General features: G+C 35.3%; 3 protein-coding genes across 9 annotated transcripts; 1 reads left to right on the forward strand and 2 right to left on the reverse strand.

Annotated features, from left to right (window-relative positions):
- Positions 1-856: 856 nt before the first annotated feature.
- On the forward strand, positions 857-11,044 carry LOC306844439 (protransforming growth factor alpha-like; the record flags this gene model as incomplete). Of its 5 annotated transcripts, none has more annotated exons than XR_013781915.1 (7): positions 869-1,336; positions 4,323-4,454; positions 5,787-5,901; positions 6,794-6,943; positions 7,398-7,507; positions 8,414-8,531; positions 8,609-10,052. XR_013781915.1 is itself a non-coding variant. In XM_079376570.1 (7 exons), exons 1-7 carry the CDS (start codon positions 1,294-1,296, stop codon positions 8,419-8,421), a joined length of 579 nt encoding a protein of 192 aa, XP_079232696.1. In that variant the 5' UTR covers positions 869-1,293. The 5 variants fall into 5 exon arrangements, 4 of the variants coding, with proteins under 4 accessions (XP_079232697.1, XP_079232696.1, XP_079232694.1 ...); XM_079376570.1 differs by adding an exon at positions 8,272-8,292 and having other exon boundaries at positions 8,414-10,052; XM_079376571.1 differs by having other exon boundaries at positions 857-1,336; positions 8,414-11,044.
- Positions 11,045-16,115: 5,071 nt separating this feature from the next.
- LOC306844436 (haloacid dehalogenase-like hydrolase domain-containing protein 3) lies at positions 16,116-18,364 on the reverse strand. The gene is made up of 2 exons (XM_079376565.1): positions 17,326-18,364; positions 16,116-17,054 (listed from the first exon to the last, which is right to left on the reverse strand). Exons 1-2 carry the CDS (start codon positions 17,662-17,664, stop codon positions 16,659-16,661), a joined length of 735 nt encoding a protein of 244 aa, XP_079232691.1. The 5' UTR covers positions 17,665-18,364; the 3' UTR covers positions 16,116-16,658.
- A 278-nt stretch (positions 18,365-18,642) lies between these two features.
- On the reverse strand, positions 18,643-21,157 carry LOC306844435 (pseudouridylate synthase TRUB2, mitochondrial-like). 3 transcript variants are annotated; one of them, XM_079376564.1, is made up of 8 exons: positions 20,909-21,157; positions 20,623-20,757; positions 20,180-20,254; positions 20,031-20,092; positions 19,759-19,840; positions 19,591-19,663; positions 19,358-19,494; positions 18,644-19,270 (listed from the first exon to the last, which is right to left on the reverse strand). In XM_079376564.1, exons 1-8 carry the CDS (start codon positions 21,024-21,026, stop codon positions 18,909-18,911), a joined length of 1,044 nt encoding a protein of 347 aa, XP_079232690.1. In that variant the 5' UTR covers positions 21,027-21,157; the 3' UTR covers positions 18,644-18,908. The 3 variants fall into 3 exon arrangements, with proteins under 3 accessions (XP_079232688.1, XP_079232690.1, XP_079232689.1); XM_079376563.1 differs by having other exon boundaries at positions 18,760-19,270; positions 20,025-20,092; positions 20,909-21,149; XM_079376562.1 differs by having other exon boundaries at positions 18,643-19,270; positions 20,031-20,254; positions 20,909-21,149.
- Positions 21,158-21,981: the final 824 nt, after the last annotated feature.

A 21,981-nucleotide genomic window follows, 5' to 3' on the forward strand; every position in this document is an offset into this window, starting at 1 on the left:
TAGCCTACTGTTAAACAGAATATTTACGTGTTATTATTTATTTATTTATTTTTATAAATAAATAAATTCAGCTTGTCTTACATTCAATCATCACACGTAGGCTACTTGAATATTTATGGTATGGCAGCATAAAACAGCAGTAATATTAAGGCTATCCATTCATTCCGTTAGGGGGCAGCATAACATTATCATATTTTGGCACTCTTGAATTTTGCACTGGAACAGAAAAGTTTAAGGAATAGGTAAAAGCTTGGTTTTTGGTTGACCTATGAATAAATTAACTTTTAGCACATACTTTGCATCAGCTAAGCAAATGCTCTTTGAGATCAGTTTAGGCAACACAAAGAAATGCATAACTGACCTATGACCTCTATGGATATTTGGGTTCTTCCCCTTATGTGTTGTAACAGCAGACCACTAAGAGCGATCAACCAAATCAATCCAATCTCGAGGAATCATTTTAATGATAAGGCAATATGCCTACCTGTGGGAGTGGATTAAAAGAAGCCACGCCACATCTAACATGTGTGACAATAGAAATATAGATAAGATGTTGCCAGGTCAGTGTAACCATGACCCTACTGCCTCTAAAGAAATAAATATCTGAGCAATAATAAAGCGCTGTAGACAGACAGACAGCATTTTTTGTAAACGTTTAATAATAATTTTAAAACTTTCACTCTGTAGTTAGTTCTGAATATCAAAGCAATGTCAAAAAATTTTTTTTTACATAGTTAAAAAAAGGAAAAATAATTATTACATCACTTACATCAAAAAAAAAAAAAAAAAGGAGTTTAAACAGGTTTAAACAAAATAGCGACGCACGCCTCTCTTTAGCTCGCACGAGCGCACGTACGCACACTTACGCACGCGCGCACAACAGAAGGATGTCGAGGGTGTGGAGAGGTTTCTGTGCTAGGAGTGATTAGTAGTAATGTGGTTTTGTAGTTAACAATGTTTTACCACTTATCTTTATTATGATAGTGAATTAGAAAATATATATATATAGTTAGGGCTTCATATAACCTCTGTGGAAAGACGGCGTTGCTCAAGTTTAACATCAAGTTCAAAATACCTGAGTCGACGCATGGCGTCTTTTGTCGAGTAGGACACGTGAAACTACGAAGAAAGATGCACACCGGTTTACTATGAAAGTCAGATTTCTAACCTGCGCAACAGACTATCAATAATATTAGCCAATCTAAAGAATACGAGCGTGCCTTCATCTATGTTGGCAAAGATAAATATTTTTAATATAAGAGACGACGCTGCGAGTCACACAAACGCCTTATAATGATGTATCGTGCTTTTTGGGATACAATATTCCTTCTCACCGGTGAGTAAAAGTGTTTGATGTTGTGTTCATTAAATTTACTGGCATTATTTTTTATTAAGTAACTCTGAAATGTAAATTGTACTTCAATTAATGAACCAAAATATTAAAGTTTAGCCTAAATAGCCCACATTGCCTCAAGTGGAAGCTGTCAAACTATCAGATTCTTTTTTTATTCAGAATTTGAACTGAATCTGAGAGCAGTGTATAAAGCTTTTACAGTTATTTTATGTTCTGCATGTGTTTTATATTATATATGTATAGCCTAGTTTTAGCATCATGATTTGACACTCCAAGTTAGTCATCAGTGTAAAAAAACCCCAATAATATTAGGGTGCAAACTTCTCTCTTGACCGTTTCATTCTCATAACTAGTAATGACAGATTAATGTTATATAATATTCTGCTTTGTTGTACAGATTTTTAGCTTGATAGTATGAAGAATGTGCTTTCGGGGTTCATCCAAGGCATTGAAGAAACAGTGTTTTGCTGTCCTTTTTTGTCTAGCAGCTTCTTTGGCTCAGTAGTCTTGCTCCTGTCATTAACAAGGTTAACAGAGCTTAGTTTAAATATAGAGCCATTCTTTAGCGTCCATCTTTTATGGCTTTGTTTCTACAATGAAGGCAAGTTCTTAACTCTGCAAACAGTTTCAGTGAGAGAAAGTCTGTAAAGATTGAAGGAATTTTAAAATCAGCCGGACATCATGTGTGTTGTTGCTTTCTGTGCTTTTAATATTAAGCAAATGCTTATGCATTACATCATGAATGGGCATTTTTAAACCTGCCTGATTCAGGATGCTCTATGGTAAATCTTCGACATAACTGTACGACTTTCTTGTAAAAACTATTTATTTATAGATTTGATTTGACTTGATTTGATGCCCCATAAAAAGCTACTTTTAATGACTGAGTGAATGTATCTGTATTGCAAGCAGCGGTTTTATTCTTCAAGGATATAGGCAAGGTTTCCATTAATAAACTGTTTGCTGATGATCAAGGAACGGCAGCTGGTAAGAAAAGTCTAGGAATATCTTTGCAATGATAACAAAGGGTTCAATTGTCATTATTTACCCTCATCTTGGTCCAAAACTGTGTGACTTGCTTTTTTTTCATGTAGATATTTTGAGAAATTTCTTCTTTTTTTTTTTTGTCCTTACAATGGAAGTCAGCACAGTCACTAAAACTATTTGGTTTCCTGCATTCTTTAAAATATCACCTTTTGTGTTCCACAGAAGAAAGAAATGCTTACTATCAGGAATTTATTTTTATGTTGAATATTTATATATTTTATTTTAAATATTAATTGATGAAGGGTGAAGGAGGAAGGATGGGGTTAGGAAATGACCAGGTTCATTCTCCACGACTCTTTTCATGCAGCAAATATTCCAACTTAACACTTCTCTGACAAGGGTTTAATCTAGGCAATTTATCAATGTATTTTGTGTTTATCAATGTACTTAATTGTTATCTCTGCATGAGATGTGGACACTAAAATATTTTTGTAACCCGATGAGCTTATCTGGTTTTCCTTTGTAATGAAGCACAGTGCCCTCTCAATTAACAAAGATTTTCATAAAGGCCCTGTGCACAAATACGAACATGTCTTGAGGTCCCAGACTCTTTCAAGCCATTTTAGTGGCATGAGAGTGAACATTAGACGGATTTTGGATCAGTATGCATGGCCTTTTTTTTTTTTTTTTTTGCACTGTCAATCTTTAAAAAAATATATATAGCTGCAAGCGGCGATAATTGGGGTCCAAGCACAACTCAGTCAGCAAATTATGTTGAAAAGACATTAGATTGACATCAAAAGATAGGTCAAATATGCAAATCAAAAAACTTGACAACATTGATTTGATGTAACTTGAACGTCATACATATTGGCCTACATATACTGTACATTAAACCAATTTCAGTGTGAAATTAACTCGAACTCGGGATGTATTAATATGAATAGCATTTAACAAAATCGATTGAGATAATTTAAGTGTTTATATAGTGACATTTTTCAACAGAATTAAACCCACATTAACATGTCAAATTGACAGCCCAGTGTCAAAAATATTGAGAGAAAAAAAGGACTGTGCTGCATCACTGTCTTCTGCCTACATAGACAGCTGCCTCCTAACCATCATGGAACCTTATGATTTGGAACACAAGATGTAGACAGCAACTCTAACCCCTAAACAGATAGCTCTCTGCAAGAGTTGCTCAACTAATTGTTTTCAATAGTTTGGCATTAGTGTATTGTTTCGCAAAAAGCACAATACTCTTATAAGCATATCAGAACTTTCAGTATTGATTAAATTAAGTTTATTTATAATAAACATTTTCTTAACTCACCTGTCATGTTGGATTTTTTTTTTCAATGAGATCATTGCAGTGCAATTCTACGCATATATGATGCCTTAAATCTCTTTTGCTAGGTAACTTTTGGAGCAGAGCGATACATTTTGTGATTTGTGGTGGTTCTGCAATTTTCTTTAAATGTACTAGTGTATTAAGCACGCCATGACAAAGATTCCTTTGGCAGTGTCTTACCTGTGTATGCGGAGAGATCCGCATCACAAATCCACTTTAATATATCTTAACCCAGTCTTTCTCTAGCAGCTCTTAAAATAGACTGAAGGTCACAAGTCAGTTACTCCCACTGTTCCAGGGCATTTTAATTGATCTCTGAGTCTAAAGCAAGTGGGTTTTAAGTAGCTATTACTCATTTGCGCTGGACACCGCTCAATCCTTTTTCTCTCTAGTGTGTGATGCTGTTGTTCCGCTGTTTTCTCTTTGCTGTAACGGTCATGATTCTGGCAATTTTTTACTTTGTTGGATCCTCATATTCACATTTGGGTAAGGTGTTCACAATACTCAGTAGCAGTTGTATTTGAATAGTTTTGAACACCTCATCCTAATCTACTTAGCTGTTCTCAGCAATATTAGCATTAAATTGTAGTGCTATTGTTTTTGAATATGTGCTTGTTGTTTGATTTGTAGGCTCCCTTTTTACATATGGGCAGGTGCAAGAAAATTCTACCTCAACAACGACCATTGCAACCACCACAACAAGAACTACTACCACAACAACCTCCACCAGCACGACGACAACCACTACTACACGTGTCAAAAGTATGCTCTGTCTACCTTTTCCTTTATGCTCAGCTCATTTTGGCGTTCATAGACTGAAATCCAATGTGTAATTTTCTGAATAAGAATTCATATAGTCCATGAATGTGGAATATAATTATATATTATATTATATATTAAATATTTAATTTATATAAAATTAACATTTAATATTTTAATGTATTAATATTTGGAATGATATAATAATTAGTTTGCTGTCTAGAGGTTGACAGATATAGATCTTATTGTGAACGATCTTATGTATCCTTGCATCCATGCATGTTTTTTCTTTTTGAATTTTTGACTTTTTTGTCCTTGTAATGTTTAACCAAAGTGTTAAAACTTGATCTTCCCATGGAAATGACAAACTTCTCTTTTGGTGATATATGCCAATCAGTTTTCCCGCTTAAACCCTGCCCCTCAACAATCAACTGCAACCATGCATTTATTTTTCAGTGCAACGGCCACATCTCAAAGTCCCAACAACAGCCCGTGGATAGAACCAAGTCCCCATTCTACAGTTTATCTTTTGTTTAAAAAAAAAAAATTAAAAATTTAGATTCTTTTTTGTCCTCAATTCATAAACAAATGCTAGAAGGGGACACATAGTAATATTAGGCTGCTAACACAAGATTTTAATCATTGTCTATTAAAATTAGCTTATTTTTTTCATTATACTGCAGACAGTTTTTATCCAATGTAAATAACTTCTGTAGACAAAGCTCACAATGATTAGAAATGGGAAATCTGTCAATTTCAAGAAAGTCCCTCAGATCTTGACCGGTAGTCCTGGCTAAGTGTTGCTTTTTCTTGTCTTATACCATGTCTGTTTTCGTACTTTCTTCAAAGCAGAAGTGTGCCTTAGGGAGGATAGAGTCTGAGAAATTGGCGAGTCTTGAAAATATAAAATCCAAAGGGCTATGATCTTCCAGATAATATAAAATCCTATAATTCTGATTGGCTGAGAACTTGGAATTTCTTGGCATTTTTCCTTCCACTTCTTCAGTTTCCACCAGTGCCTTTGACAAAACATCACTAATTTGGCTCTAGCTTTGATGATAATAAAGGCTGGAAATGTAATATTATTTGATAATTCTGTTTGTGTTTAGTTTGTGATAATTCTGTTTGGGATCAGTAATGATGTCATCTTGTGTGTTGTTCACAAATTTATGATGAACTGAGATACTGGTCAATGGTATTATTATTGGTCATCAGGCATAACATTTGCAAACACATTTTTAAGCAATTGTTGCATAGATCTTTATATTTTATTAATCCAAATATTGTCATTTATATCCGTATTAAACCTAGCTTCTGTTTATTTTGTTCTTGAAGAATTTATAGCAGCTGCTGTCCACTCTCACTTCGATGACTGCCCTGACTCCCACAGCCACTTCTGTTTTCATGGCACATGCCGCTTTCTCATACTGGAGGAAACACCTGCATGCATGTAAGTTCCAAGATTGTCCTTCTTTTTTTCATGAATTTTTCCTGCATTCTGACTTCCCCTGGTCTATTAACAATCCAAATTTTTACATTAGTTTTTTTTTTCCTTCAAATTTGATCATTAAGAACAGTCTGTTTTCAAGGAGTCAAAACACCTGTATGTTCAAGCAGTCTTACTTTCTGCCATATATTTTTCACTTGCTATAGAGTATAGAGACTGGTTAAGTGCTGTTTTATTTAATGTCATTGTCAGCATTGCTATGGCAGTTTTTATATGAAATCAAATGCTGTGTATCTTGATTACTGAGAAAAAAAAAATTAATACTACGATTGTAGTTTGGGTCAGATTTTTTTTTGTTTTTAAATCTCATCTATATATATATTTTTTTTTTCTGGTCAAACAACATATTTTTACATAACAATGAGTTTGAATGGCTAAAAGGACAGACATGCATTTTGATTGCGGACTGACTTGGATAAATTCTTGCTGACAGCGTTTCGTTAAGCTGTCCTTGTCAAGATACAAGCATGTTTTGTCCTTTTGCTAAATTGCATTTCCATGTATAAATTTGGCACAATAGCAGTATTCAAATCTGTGTTGACGCTTGTCTCTGAGTTAGTATGAGTCCTCCTCTTGTTAGGGAATTTATTGTTTTCTTTTCTCTATGTCCACATCCGTATGTCATAGTTCACCACAAAATGTCAAATGAATGATAGTCAGTTTGAATTTGATTGATTTTAGGAACACGATACAGGCAGATTCCTCATTTTAGGATGAAATGCTTTACTAACATCTATTGAATATACAAATTTTTTGCTATGCATATTGTCATATTTGGCTTTAGTTTAATAAAGGCCCCCTTTTCAGTAATAATAAGTCAGTCTTGTTTGTGTAGATGTCATCCTGGCTTTGTGGGTATGCGTTGTGAACATGCAGATCTCTTGGCTGTGGTGGCGTCTAACCACAGGCAGCAGACCGTGGCCACTATGCTGGTGTTGTGTGTGGTGGGCAGTGTTCTACTCATGCTGCTCTGCACTTTACTAAAGTAAGTATTATTCAATTAGCACACCTTTTAAATGTATTTATCTGTATTGATTAACTTTTCAAATTGAAAATATAGTAAAACTGTAATAATGTGAAATATGATTGCAGTTTAAAAGAGCTATTTTCTAATTTAATGTTTTAAAATTAAATGTATTACTGTGAAAGCAAAGATGACATTACTCCAGTCTTCAGTGTCATGTGATCCTCCACATATCATACTAATATGCTAATGGGGTTCTCAGGAAACATTTGCTGCTTAATATAGCATTTTAGAACGTAATAAAATCTGGTTATGTATTCCAGCATATATCATAATTTCCCAAGAGCGGGTTATTTATTTGGTTTTATATCTCTCTTTGTTGAATTAACTGTGCAATACAGTTTTTTTTTTTTTTTTTTTTTTTTTTTTGGAGGAGAAAGAGGTCATTTGTAGAGTTCACACATTGTCTTTCTAGTTGTTGGTGGAGACGGGGTGGGTGTGGGCGAGGTAACACCATTTCGTGTTGGTCGGAGAAGCCTAGGAGTATTCTGACGGGTGGGACATCATGCTGTCACTCAGAAACAGGTATTCTGGTGCTACATTTCCATTTTTACACAACTTTTTGCTGAGCTGTAGTGTCATGTGTTAAGTGTCATGCAGTGTCTAATTATGATCATCAATGGGGGGTGTTTGCATGCTGAGACCAGCATATGTGTGAGGCCTTTAACTTTTAATGGCTTATGATTTGTCTTTGCTCAAGGGTTTAAGCTGTTGGTTTAGCCATCTGTTGTCACTCTGTCCTAAGACTGTCAATGAATGTATGATATGTAGAAATAATTTATATTTGTCTACAAAACTATTTTCAAAAATTAAAGCTTTAAAATTAAACGATTTTTAAAAACGATTCAGTCAAGTGCGTCTAAACCTTAACCTGGTAGCATATTTCTTATGTTGTGAGTGTATGTTCCTTGACTTAGTGGGCAGATTATGTGTAATCGCTGCAGGAACTGAATATCCCCAGACATAATTACGCAATTAGAAATGGAATTGTTGGAATTTTGTCCATACAAATACCCTCAGTTATCTCTGCCAGTCTGCTCACAGTGCTGCTTGTTGACAGAGTATTGCAAACCTTTAAGTAGATTTGTCAACAGGACGTTGGCACATACTTTGTCAGCATCGTCAGGCATTTCTAATTGTTAGATAGAACTATGGCTATGTTTCCACAGTAACATATCAATACATTTGCATCAGTTTGACGTAAAACACTGTGTCATGTTTGTCTTACATGTGTATGTTTTGTCAATTTTCTCTTCCACTTCCATAATCTTGTCTTCTCGTCTCATCAGAAAATGTTCCTTATGCACAAGGTATTAATTTGTAAAGTGTTTTGGAGTAGTTTGATCAAACCCCACTGCTTTCCCTATTCCTAGAATCTTAAAAGGTTTCTACATTGCTTGCAATGACTTAATGCTTTTATTTCTCATGCAGTGGTTTGACCTGCGTTGTCTGGAGCTCACGCTGGTGCTCTCTTAAAAATGAAACCACAAAATCTTCCATCTTACTCCTGGACTTCGCTATGACTGCATTTCCCAGACTTGCACAGCTGGTAAGCCCAGCACGTATTGAGAGCATTTCGATGTGGGCAGTGGGAGAACTCAATCAAACATGGAACTTTACATTCAGACAGACTGTGTCATTCCAAAAAGGATATTTTTGGAACAACAACAGCAATGACAAGAGCTAAAGATGGAACTCAGAAACTGAGAAACTCTGAAAGAAGAACTCAGAACAAGCTACATGGAACTCAACTACAGGATCCAGTGATGTAGAGACAGGGCCGTTTCGAATAAGGTATGGATCGATGGCCAAAAAAACTGATCTGAAAGTGAAAACTATGAGAGAGGTTTTAGAGAAATCATTCTTACTAACAGAGCTTATCTTAAAGCTATAAATATCGTCATAGATGTATAAGACAACACTCCCCCAGTTTTTCTTTTAAAATACTCTAATTATAAGCAAAACACGAATAATATGCCATTAATGGGATGTGAAACTCACTAAAAAGTAGTTTAATATATATACTTTTTAACATGGATATAATATCACATTAATTTCTGTATCACGTTAATGGATAAAGAATGGGAGATAATTTAACATTTAAGTCAGTCAAGTAGCATAGTAATATTAAAACTACAACAGACTCTATTGCCAATTTATTTTAGCTTGATCTCCTTGTAATTTTGATTTAAAAAAACGTAAACAACTTTTCATAGATTAACAGCAAACATGAGACACTATAGCCGGCTCTGAGGGACAAATAATATCTTACACTTTTAATTTTTTTATGTTTTTTAATAGAAAATATTGGAATGTATGGTGAAAAATTTCACAATTTTGACATGTAACTTGAAGTTATGCATAGATTCACAAATCCAACACGATATCTTCATGCGCAAAAAGTGTTTGTTCATATAATGTGCTATCAAAAATTTGTCAACATCAGTAGGGTAAATGGTCTTTAAAAGGAGCTTCAGTATGTTCACTATTTTTCGTCACGGTGTGACGTCACATAACATCTGCATGTTCACATATGGTATGATTGGATACATGCATGTCTGATCACATAATTACATGTATTTCACTGTGCACTTGTGTGGTGTAGATTTCAAACACATTGTGAATACTGTCACCTATAGATCTGCACGCATGTTTTCCATGATGGATGTTGGTGGAATAACTCGTTTGAGGAATAAAACACTTCACTGTATCCTAAAGTACACGTTTAGTGGGGTACACACATGCATACAGAGGCTCAAATCATTATTGATATTATTCAATTTGATGCACATTGTCCTTATTAACTTATGCTTGTAAGATATATGGAAACTTTTACACTGAAATATTTTAATCCATATGTTCATTTTGTTCTCATTGTCATATCTGTCCCCAAGCTTTTGCCAATCTCATGTTATAAAACAAATGTTGATTGACCCTTACGGTCAGAGGGTTTATATAGCTTTATTTTGGAATGTCAAAATGTGGTGCTTGTTCAAATATAAAATATGCCATTGTAGGTTTTATTCAATCAAAGTCCTTCTTGGAAGCTGGCAAATAACTGATCTAGTACAAAAAAAAAAGAAAATGATTTGGTGGGCTTAGATTTGGCCGTGTTCTGTTATGAGATCATGGAGGCATTTACTGAAGTCTGATCACTGTGTGAAAATTCATGAAATATTTGATATAATGATACCAAAAGTCATCCAAGTGATAAATTAAACACTTAGTCTGTTAGCATGGGCAACATTTGAGTTATTGTCTATTTGAATGATTTTGATCAGCCTGAAAGAACAGATTCAGGATGATTGACCTGTTTATTTATTGATCTATGTGGCTGATCCTGATGTAATTTAACTATAAAAATGTATTATATAAACAAACAAATGTGATTGATTGTATAAGGACTGCGTATAAAATTCAGTGAATGAGAAAAGTCAAAATTCTGAATTCAGTCAAAAGTGAATGAGAGTGCAATGACAGAAAAGAAAATGTATGTAATTGTGTTAAACCTCGGATTTATCAAATGTAATAGTATTTTGTTTTGGTCTTTATGAGAGTATTTTGGTTAAAAAGGTGAAGTAAGCTTTGGACATTTCGGACTGAACAGTTTTGTAACATGCAGTCATTGCATAATTTCCAGATGTGGAATTGCAGTCATCTGTGATGTTGTCACTCTCAGACTAACGGATGAATTGGCCTTAGACTAGAGATGATGCTCAGTGTTGCATCTCTTGCTTTGTTTCAATTGAATCCTGTTTAAACCTGGTTAACTGCTTATTGACTGACATTTATGTATGATATACTGTAAACACCATCCGTCGTTCTCTTTAAAATACTGTTGTGTTTCATGTTGGGGAAAATGCTTTGTAAATAATGTGTGGGAATATTATTTTGGTTGTATATGGAGAATGATGTGTTTTCTTGACTATCACTGATCATCAGTCAAGCATGAAGGTTAGATGATTCCAAGACTGTCACATGCTTGGCTGTATGACGTTTTGTTGAGTGTTTTGACCTCTTTGTTTAAGTTTGCATATTTTTCCAAATATCACAAAGTGCGGCAAATTTTGGACTGGACCTGATTCTTTCTTACCTATCGTAATTTCTCGTTTCATCAGACTTTTTATGAAACATCTCTTCCTCCTTGCCAAGTTATAAACCGCTATGTCCATATGTATCCTCCATCTGAATATTTTAAAAGGGTCAAACAAAGAGCCAGAGTGTTCTTTTTGCTGCGGGTAAAGCTCAGCTCTTTTATTTACTTACTTGCCAATTTATTTATTTGTTTGTTTGGCTAAACCTTTTGTGAGATGAGGGAAAGGCCCCTAGAGATCATGGCCGAGAGTATTTAAGCTTGCGCATGAGTGACCACATGATGCAAAGTGCCTGCGTGATGGACATTGCGTGAGTATTTTTTTTTTTATTTGCCTGTAATTTACTTTCTGTGCTCATACCCTATTTTGGCTGAAATTCTCTCCACATATTTTATTCTATTTTATTTATAAAGCAAGTAGTATTTCCCTCAAGTGCCCCAGGATGTGCCCAAGAATCTCACTAAATAGATACCAGTAAAGAACCTTTAACATCCATGGAACATTTCCACAGCACAAAAGGTTCCTTATGGTGGAAAATTTTTTTTTAGATTAAAATGCTTTTCACACTAAGAAAAAAAAAAAAAGTTCTTTAGTGGAACTGTTTTCTGAAAGGTTCTTTGAAGAACCCAAAATAATGGTTCTGTTCTCTTCTTTTGGAGCCTTTATTTTTGTCTTTCTTCCATCTGTATTTTACATATGTCATCTTAACTGCTCTTAACCTCGATTTCCTCTCCCTTTCTTCTTCTACCACGATCCTCTGTTGATGGGTTTCCCAATCCCATTAAGGTTTTCAATTGGATTGCAGCACAGACCCTCATAGCCGACTGGCTGAGCCTCTAAAGCCAGCTTTGTTTTAAGCACTCTGCTGAGGGAACTCCAGCAATATACACAACACTCTTACGGAGCAGCGAGATAGAAACACAAAAGAGAGGATGTATTCCAGTTGTCGATTATATGAACATCGCCCGAGGAAGCACTCAGGGAACAGCGGCTCTGTACGGGCACATGGAAATTCACCATCTGTGTCCTGCTGGTGTTTGCCCTCATTTCATAATCTTCTCATCGTATGCAAATTCCACAATAATTGAAGAGCATAATTTTCATATTTAATTTTTTTGCCATTCTCATTTTTGCCCCAGTTTGTCAGTCTTTTAATGTCCAAGCATTGCTGGTATCTGCTGGAGCAGATGGGGAGGAATAAGAGTATTTGAGTATTAGGGTTAAGTGATCTCCCTCTCCACAATCCATCCACTGCAGCCTCGGCGCTGAAACAGTGATATCAGCGCTCTACAGTAACTACCCCTGTTGTCTTTATATTATTGTCTGAAGATTATTTCACTGAAGAATTTATATTCTGATTCATTCAGCCAGTGATGTAAAAACAAAACAAACTAATTAGATTATATAAATAATTTTGTTTGCTTTTCAGTTTGTTATCGGTCCATGAAAATTCATAAAGTACAACTGTCACACCAACTTTAACTAATAATGTCCCTCATTCAGTCCACTACAAGACATTTAATACAGTTTATAGAAAACATTAGGTAACACGTTTTTATGCGTTTTTGTCTTTAACTATAGATTGTATTTAGTAATTTAATATAGGCTACACATAGATTTAATAATCTATACACACCTCCTAATCAATTTATTAATTATTTGTCAATTGATCAGTAAACAATTGATCATTAATTTCTGTAAATATATGAAAAGTTAATTTGCAAAAACAGATCCGTTAAGAATGTTCAATAATAATTTTTTTGTTATCTGTTCTTGCAAATAAACACTTTATATATATAAAGAGAGAGAGAGACTCAGACTATCAGTCAATACTACAGTCTTTACCAGATACTACATGTACGAAAGAGAGGATAACAATCAGACAATTTTCACAAACAATATATAATTTATTGGCAGATTAACAATACAATATAATGTATTGGCAGTATATTACGATTTCATTAAATCTAAACTTCTAAAAGAACATGATTTTTTGTTTTCCAGTCTCACATTCTGATGTTTTAGCTTACATCTTGTGTTTCATCATACACTGTAAAAACTAAAGGTGCCTCAGATATCCTTTTGAGTACTCTAGGAACTTCAAAATGTATTTTAAGTGCCCCAAAGCTATTTTTCTGATAAAAGGGTTCCTGGAGGAACCATGACAGTCTTTCCAGTTCGTGCAGAAACTCATGAGATCCTTGAAGCACTTTGTTTCCAGTACTGAGGTTCTGGAGTCACCATTTCATTACACCAAGACCTCAACGTGCTCTGGAGGTTCCTGGAGGAACTCCAATTAAAAAAAAAAAGGGTTATTGTTAGATCTATTAACATTGAAATGGTTCCTGGAATATCTTACTTGTAAAAGCCAGCATCTGGAAGAACCCAGAGATTCATGTGACAAAATTAAATGACTTATTATTTACTTTATCGGATGGAACATAATGACATTTGTGGCACTTGCCATGTGAAAACAAAAAACTTGGGTATAAGACTAAATGGTTTAAAATTGGTCACACTTGTTCTGTTCACAGTCAGAATTGGCCGTCATAACAAAACAATGAATGAATTAATAAGGGATTATTCACTTATTAGTAAATCTACAAATCAGCCACAGTATATCCAACCAAAATTATTTCTGAAAACACTGTTCTCAGCAATAGGGAATATATGCATATGGTCATACAGACATCCAATGGCTACACCATGTTATTACAAATTATTTTATTTCCACCAGATTGCACTTCTATCTCCCTTCATTTGTTGGATTTTAAATGTTGTATAACTTAAATACTGCAATAACTAAAAATAGTTTTATTGAAATACATTTTAAATCATTTGAAGGTGGAATTTTTTACCCTGAAACTTTAAGGTAAACATTAAAAATATTATTGAACTAAGCCTAAATATGGCTCAATGCGTTCATTTAATAATACAAAAAACACTAATTCTAACAATTGGTACACGAGTAATATTTACAATTTGTTTATTTCCCTAATTAAATAAGTTTCAATTATTCAAAAGTTAATTGTTCAACAATTAATAAAATAATTATGTTTATGCTGTCGTCAAGAAGAAGAAAATGTATGGTGTGGCGTCCTCGAGCTCCTGCTGTTTGGTCGCGCGCGTGCACGCAAGAGCGATTTCAAATACAAAGAAAATAACGGCTCCTTTCCTCAAAGAAATAACCGCTGTGCGAGGTGAGTAACGTTTTAAAGCTCCAAAATAAATATGTTACAGATTTACTATTTGTACAGTAATTCCTACGCTGACACGATTAAGTTAACTGTATGTTTTTCTTTTTAAATGTTTGTTTAACCGCTAAGTTAATTTAATAGATTCGTAATGATAACGAATCTAATGAACTTTTCCCATGTTAACTTTTAGTCATTGTAATTTATTTTCCTTTTCTTAACCAACGTTATTTGTTGCCGTTTACGTTTGTTGAATAGCTAACTGTTACACATCCAAGTTAACGTACATGTAACGTTAGGCTGTCTAATAAGATATTAACTTTAGCCTATTCTTTCGAGTCATTTACACATAACGTTACATAAACGTTTTTTTTTAAATCATTTTATCTCCTCAGAACATTCAGTATAACTTACACGAGTTCTCTTAAAATCTCAAAGGGTTCACTGACCAGCACTATGTAAGATTTCTTTTGTTTTGACATTGAAATAACTGAAATAGTGTTTCAGCCTGGCCTAATCCAAAATTACATATTAATCCAATCCTATATACACTGTTACACTGATCCAAAAAAATCATCTATGTATTCTTTTTTATTCAGCAGTTAATAAAGAAATGTGTTCTGCTTATGTTTCATGTAGTGGACACGTCAAATTGTGGACAGTTGCTGATGTCGGTTGCTGACTGACAAAACAAAAAAAGGCCCCTCTGGAACTACCCCATCTTTTGAAGGTGTGTAAATAAGTGAACAATTGCAGTTATACATCAGAAACCCTTCTAAAGAATTCAATTATTTAAAGTTTATTAACAGTTTTTTTCCCGCTTTTATTATCTTCTGAGAAATCCAGCCTTGTCCTACCTGTTACATGATGATCCTGCTGTGCTGGACTGTATATGTTAAATGAGGTAAGTTAGTGCATGTGTGTATACATATACTGTATACACTCACACATATTACATACACTGTGTGTGTTATTATAATAGATATTGTGCATTTAATTAGTCCACAACCATTAATCAGTGCACTAATATGGCAAAAAATTGCTTGTGGTGTTCCACATTTTTAAATGAATACTTGCTAAGTGAATGAATGTAAATATATTGTTATTTAATTTTATGTAAATCCCTCTTTTTTTCAATTAACAGTCAACACAATCTCACAACAACTATGGTAATAACAAGAGACCCATTTGGTGAGAGCAGCACTGCAGATTTTCCTGATGGTGAGGAGCTGTTGGGCATTCAGGAGGAGATCATGGACCCTTTTCACAAGACTGTGATGAAGCATTTCAGCGGTCATCAGCATCGTAAATCCTTGATTTTTTTTTAAATATATATTTTTGATTAAAAAAAACATTTATAACACTATACTTTGTATTCTATCACATTTGTATCAAATTACAAACAAAACTAGTTAACGCTAATGCAAGGGTGTTTCTAATGCTGGGTCTATGGGAGCGACGGTAAATCTGACATCGTTCTCTCTTCTGACTGCTGTTATCAGTCTCTCTTCATTTTTTCCTTTGATTGAAAGTCGTGAAAATGCTAAATCGCAGAGTTTTTCTTTTGCTATTTGTGCAAATGGGAATGCAAAAAATATATTTGTAGTACTCTCCCATTCACTGCTCTCGAAGTTTACCCATGATGACTTCTGCTGCTGAGAAACCCAGAAATGTGAAGGTTTATTAAGCTACATACAGCTATCTTGAGGCTTATCAATTTCATAAAATGTCCTGTGTGAATGTTCCCAATCAGTGACCTCCATTTAGAACAGGAAAGAACATGTTACTATTGATTCCACCTTACATAAAATGTTAAATTTCTATTTTTGAGGTACAAGAAAGTTTTGAAGTTCTAAGATATTTGAGTCACATTTATTTCTTTACAGTTTTGTCAAGGTGTAAATGTTTTATGTTTTGTTTATAACACTGTTAACACTGTGTTTCCATGAATGGGATTGTAATGTGCAGTATTGACTAAGTGATTATTTGAAACTATGGATATTGTTGTTGTTTATCAATAAACAATGTTTGATATGCATTTGTTTTAGTTTTTCATTTTGTTTATTAAAATAATTAAAAATGTCAATAGCAAGATCAATAAACTAGTGGGAGGGGTGGGGGTGGGGGTGCAAAATGAAAGAACTGAAACTAGGAAATGGTGCCTCGAAGAACCCAAGGTGGTTCCTGACCATTCTTAATAAAAGGCTTCTTCCAGGAACCTTTAAAGTTCCTCAGAGAACCACCCCTTTTAAAACGGTGCCTAGAGGGTTCCGCCGGTGTGGCAAAGTGAACAACCCCAAAAGGTTCCTCCAGTCCATTTAAACATTTGTTTAACCCTGCAGCAACATTACATAATTATCAGCTGCACTGGATAACATTTGTGCACTCTCAGTCTGTGTCCTGTTTTAATCGAGCTGGTAGTTCATCTAGGCTGTGTAATCTATGCTGTGGAGGAACATCAAGGTGTCCATGACATTCTTGTCTGTCAAGCAGGTAACCTCGAATACCCAATGAGCGTGAGGTCAGGTAGTCGTTCATATAATGGTCCCCAACATGAACTACACTGGAGGCTGGAACACCACACCGTACCAGTGCCTGGGTAAAAATAGCAGGGTCTGGTTTAGCAACCCCAGCTTCTTCTGAGGTCAGGAGAAATGAGAAGTGAGTGAGAAGTCCACATCCCCTCAGGATCCCTTCCAAACGCTTGTCGAAGTTGGACACTACACCTTGCTTGAGTCCAAAAGCGGTGCAGAACTTGAGGGTGCTATTAGAATCAGGAAACACCTGACGGTGACACAATTTGAGATTATAAAAATCCATCTTCCTCATTTTAAAGTCAGTGTAAGAAACTTCAGCATACTTGCCTGCGTTCAAGTTATTTCTTTTTTTTTATTATTAGAGGATAAGAAATAACTAGCAATGGAGAAGTGTATTGAACGAGCGCCCCCTAAAGGGGATTCTGGAATTAATAATAAAAACCATTTAAAATACTGAGCTTGAAAGAAAAATAACTATTTTAAAGGCTAAAATATCTGAGTAGTCAAATACCCCTTACCTCCCAGTTTTCTGGTCCACAAAAGTTGTGATAGAGGTTGTTGGCTAGTCTATCCAGTAAAGCAGGGTCATCTACCCCACACCGGGCAAAAGTGTCCCTCACTAGTCCAGTCCACCAGACCTGGCTGTTCATGCCCTGAGCTCTGCCATAGTTGGGAAATAGGCGTGATTGGTGTCGGTAAGCCTGTCTGAAAGCAGTTTCTACCTGTGCAGCTGGCAGCTTGAGTCCTGCTCGCTCTGCTTCGCTGCAGTACTGCTCTCCAACCGAGCGCCGGACCTTTAACAGAGTGTCCTTCACATCCCATAACACCCAACGCACTGGCCCTCGCATCACCGACATGTCTTACGCTCTGATAATAGGAATGACACACATAACCACAGAAGGTAACGAAGGGTTAGAAAGCAATGCAACAGAAGGTAAACAGACTGGTTACTAGAAGATTACTACAAGTATGGCTCTAGGGGGCGCATGACGGCTCAAAAAGCCGAATCCCACATTGAACCACATTGTTTTTTTGTGCCGCTGGGGAGATTTGAACCCTAAAACAGTATCGTATAAAAATTAAACCGTTTTAAAGATTGTATAATTAAAAAGATTCTGACTTAAATTACAAATTTGCACCAGCAATCGCAATCTCAATTCTCGATCCACAGAAATGCCTCATCCGAGTAGCGATGAGAAAAGCAACCAGTATCGCGTGAGCCTGTGCTACTTCTGCAGCTGTCTGAACAATTCTTTACAGCCGAGTATAGATATGTAGAAACTTTAAAAACCGTTTCATTTAAGATACATTTTGTAGCAACTAATCATTCCTGCCTAATTAGAGATACTTTCTTGTAGAAATGGTCGCTTTCGAAGCACTGCTTCGTGAAGATTCGAAACTTTTGTGAATCATGTCAGTCAAGCTCTTTGCGAACGTTCAATTGATCCGAGGATTCGAAAAGGATTGTTTGTCCCATCAAATTTTTGGACCACTAAGTTCCGTCGTTTTGACAACCCTACTCAGTTAATGCTAACAGCCTTTCTACCCACTATTTCTATTGAACGGTGGACGAGTTCGTCATTACAACTGTCCGTACAGGATTTGATCAAGAGAACAAGGGTTCCACATTTGAAACGCTTTCTAAACATGTACGATACTTACATTCTCTAGTCTTTGATATCACACAGATTTCACTCTATTAGTGAGCACATCTCATAAACTCCCATGATTTTTATATCGGGTTAATAATATTTTCTATGGCCTAACCCTACTCTTGACATAACCATCAGAAAACTGTGCAGGAGACTAGATTTAAACAGAAACACGATTCGACTGATTTGTAAGACTTTTTAACTAGTGAGGACATGTAAAAGTCATAATATTTAAGTGAGGACATTTGGCCCTCACAAGTATAGCTAAACAAGTACACACAACCTAAATATTATCAATGATGACATTGAGAAGATAAAGTTTTAATGATGCACAATGATGATCGTACAACAAATTCATAAATTATAGTGAACAGAAGAGAAGGAAGAATTCAGAAATCAAATCCTAATTGAGGCAGATGATTCGTTTAACGTAATGTTTTGGTCTCCCCTCACTCAGTGTCACAGGTGTCTCTCTGTCCACAACTGCTTGAGAGTTCAACATGCTCTTGATTTATTTGCTCAGTTTGACTTCTGGTTTGCTCTTGGACCTGTGCGCTTGAGTTCAATTGACCAGCAGTCTGCTTGTACATTCCTGACTTCCTGATTTTGCGTGTAGTCTTGCTAAAGAGAGCAATAGCTTGTATAATGCTGTCAGCAGTCCAGTGTTGTCGGGTGAGTGTGTTCTCTACTTTGAAGGGACCGTCTCGTGTACGACGCACTCCAGAACAGACAGCAGACGTCCGCAGCTCTAGTCCCACCTCGTGAATCAATTTACACAGATATTTCTGAGTCTCATTCACACACTGCACCTCTGGTTTGAAGTGAGGAAAAGAAATGTTAAAGGACACGTTAAACAAACTTATAAGTTATGTGATATATAATTCAGCGTACTACTAACCTAATGTGAAATGCGGTGGACTGAAATGTATGCATCGCAGACCAGTCAGAATCGGTGGGCTTTTACCATGAGGATACAATAAACCCCTCACTGCAAGCTCGTAAGCCTCCTGAGTGCGCAGATCCACCTGAGAATACCTGCATAGAGACATAATAACATACTTAGAGACATGCTATGCATAAACCAAATCAGACAATATGAAATGCAATATGTAGAATAATATAGTGACTCACGTAATTAAGGCTTTCTGGTTGGCTCCCTGTATCATGGCGAGAACTCTCTCAATCTTATCCAGGGTAATGTGGTCTAGACAATAAAGACACAAAGTTTACTACAAATTCTTAGTCTGTATACTATACATAATAAATATGATAGTTATGATATTGTAATGCACACATTACCATATGTGGTTTTTTCAATGACTCGGCCTGTGTCAGTGAAATTATCAGAGGCTTTTCCAAACTCCCCCTCAAGTGTGTAGTCCTTCAAATATAAAACAAATACAAAAGTTTGCATAAAATTGTCTACTAGACATCTACTAATAGTCCTGATTTGATCATCGCTTAGTATGAATTCATAATCAATCAGTGGAAAAAATATAGTCATAATAAAAAATAGAATAGCAGTTAAATGTGAGATGAATTATTACGTAATATAAAAATATAACCTTTACCCGAGTTACATGTGATTTGCACAGATGCTCCAGCACTCCATTTCCTTTCCCAACACCTAAAACTGAGGTAGAATTATGAGAGAATTGAGCACAGAGTGCATTCCACAATAAATCACTTGAAAATTCAAGAGTTAAAAATATTTGGTCACCCAACACCCCAGAGGAAAAAGCATCCAATCGATGACCAACTCCGACGTGAACCTTATGAAACTGTGGCCCTGTAACTACAGATGAAAAGCAAGTTATCACCTTAAAGGTAACAATGCATGACTGATTTACAGTTATGCATCAATCATATATATATATATTTGTAGTTATGCAAGTATAACTAAGATTATTAGCATTATTTTCATGACAAATATGCATGCCCCCAATTCTCAGCACTTCAATGAAAATCTTAAATAGTTAAATATACATTACGGCAGTATTTGTTGCACTGAATTTAATGTATGCTAATTTAAAAAAAAACAAAAAACAAACTATAATTAATTAATTCTTGAGGATTATGAAAATAATGTCAAAATGCAAAACTATTAATGGTTATAAAGTGTTTATGTGATCTGGACATATTTTTGAAGGTTTATCCACTAACCTAAAGGATGGTCTGCCAGTGTGGGGACCATCGAGGGTGATAATACGAGATCTTTGGAGCTGCTGTTCTCTCCACCGGACAGAAGCTGGAAGTGCACTGCAAGCTGAGGAGCTGGTGGAGGACAGGAGTTCAGCGCTTCAGAGGAGGATGACAGGGAGCGCATTGAAGGAAGAGAAGAAAGTTAGTTTTCAGTTGCACTAATAATCATGTAATTAAATTAACTCAGAATTTATCACAATGGTAGTCGTTATCTATAAGCATTTACTTCACAAGTGACAGACACTACCTTTTAATAAACTGGATTCTATGCTGTCACGAACGTGTTTCCAGTGAACTCCATGAGGTTTGTACACAGCAAACAGTCCATCCATTTTACGGAAAAGACGTACAGCCTGAGTGGTCATCTTCGCCCAGAAACAAACGTTACAAGCATCAATATAATCTTAGATAAATGAACGAGGAAGCAAACATTCACGTGCTGCTGTGCTGAAATTCTGGCGTGACCTTCTTCTTCTTCTACTGGCCTTACAGTCTTACAGTCGCATCGGCGCCCTCTACTGGACGAGGTACTTCAGTACTTCCAGGTAAATGCTTCAGTACCAGGTAAATAGAGGTAAGCATTTTTTTTTAAAAAGAAGAATTTACCGCAAAACCTAATAAACGGGATTCCGCGACAAACGGGAAGTGTCACAAGATCTAAAATTGGAATCAAATTAGAATATTTGTGTGGGTTGTAGCCTACCTATAAACTCTACAAACTCTAGTAGGCTATACAAACACAAAGACACTGTCATTTTGGTGCAAAAACAACATTAGAGGATTTTAGCAATGATATTAATGTGACATTTTGTGGTAGCCTATGTAGACATCCCAACTGTTTTATAAAATTAGGCTACAGATATTATTATTAGGCTATATCAACATTTCAAAAGATGGTTAAAAATATCTTACAAAACGTGTTTTAGCAGCAGTGGTTTTGCATGTTGTTTTCAAAAACCTATAATTCGAATTCAAAATCCTTTTGAATTAGAATAATTTTGTGAATTCTATCAAAAGTCAAATGCTATGAAATTCAGTCTTATAGTTTTTTTTTTTAAATTAAAAGTTAAAAAAGTAATGTTTAATATATTATACACTATACAAATATACACATACATATACACACATGGTCAGAATTGTTGGCACCCTTGGTAAATATGATCAAAGAATGCTTTGAAAATAAGCCTGCATTTTTAATCCTTTTGATCTTTTATTTAAACAAATCTAACGTTTCATTGAACTAAAACAATTGATAATGGGGGAAAATCTCATTATGAAATAAATATTTTTCTCAAATACACGTTGGACACAATTATTGGT

The sequence above is a fragment of the Barbus barbus genome (assembly GCF_936440315.1).
Source record: "Barbus barbus genome assembly, chromosome: 25".
NCBI classification, from domain to species: Eukaryota; Metazoa; Chordata; class Actinopteri; order Cypriniformes; family Cyprinidae; genus Barbus; species Barbus barbus.

Bases quoted from the DNA above. Each gene is read 5' to 3' on its own strand.
- LOC306844436 (XM_079376565.1), bottom strand. From the start codon at position 17,664: ATGTCGGTGATGCGAGGGCCAGTGCGTTGGGTGTTATGGGATGTGAAG. The intron at 17,055-17,325 runs GTAAGGGGTATT...TGTCACCGTCAG, and splicing joins GTGGACCAGAAAACTGGGAG to GTGTTTCCTGATTCTAATAG.
- LOC306844435 (XM_079376562.1), bottom strand. From the start codon at position 21,026: ATGACCACTCAGGCTGTACGTCTTTTCCGTAAAATGGATGGACTGTTT. The intron at 19,664-19,758 runs GTAATGTGTGCA...TTTATTGTCTAG, and splicing joins CATTGAAAAAACCACATATG to ACCACATTACCCTGGATAAG. The intron at 19,271-19,357 runs GTTAGTAGTACG...ACTTCAAACCAG, and splicing joins TCCACCGCATTTCACATTAG to AGGTGCAGTGTGTGAATGAG.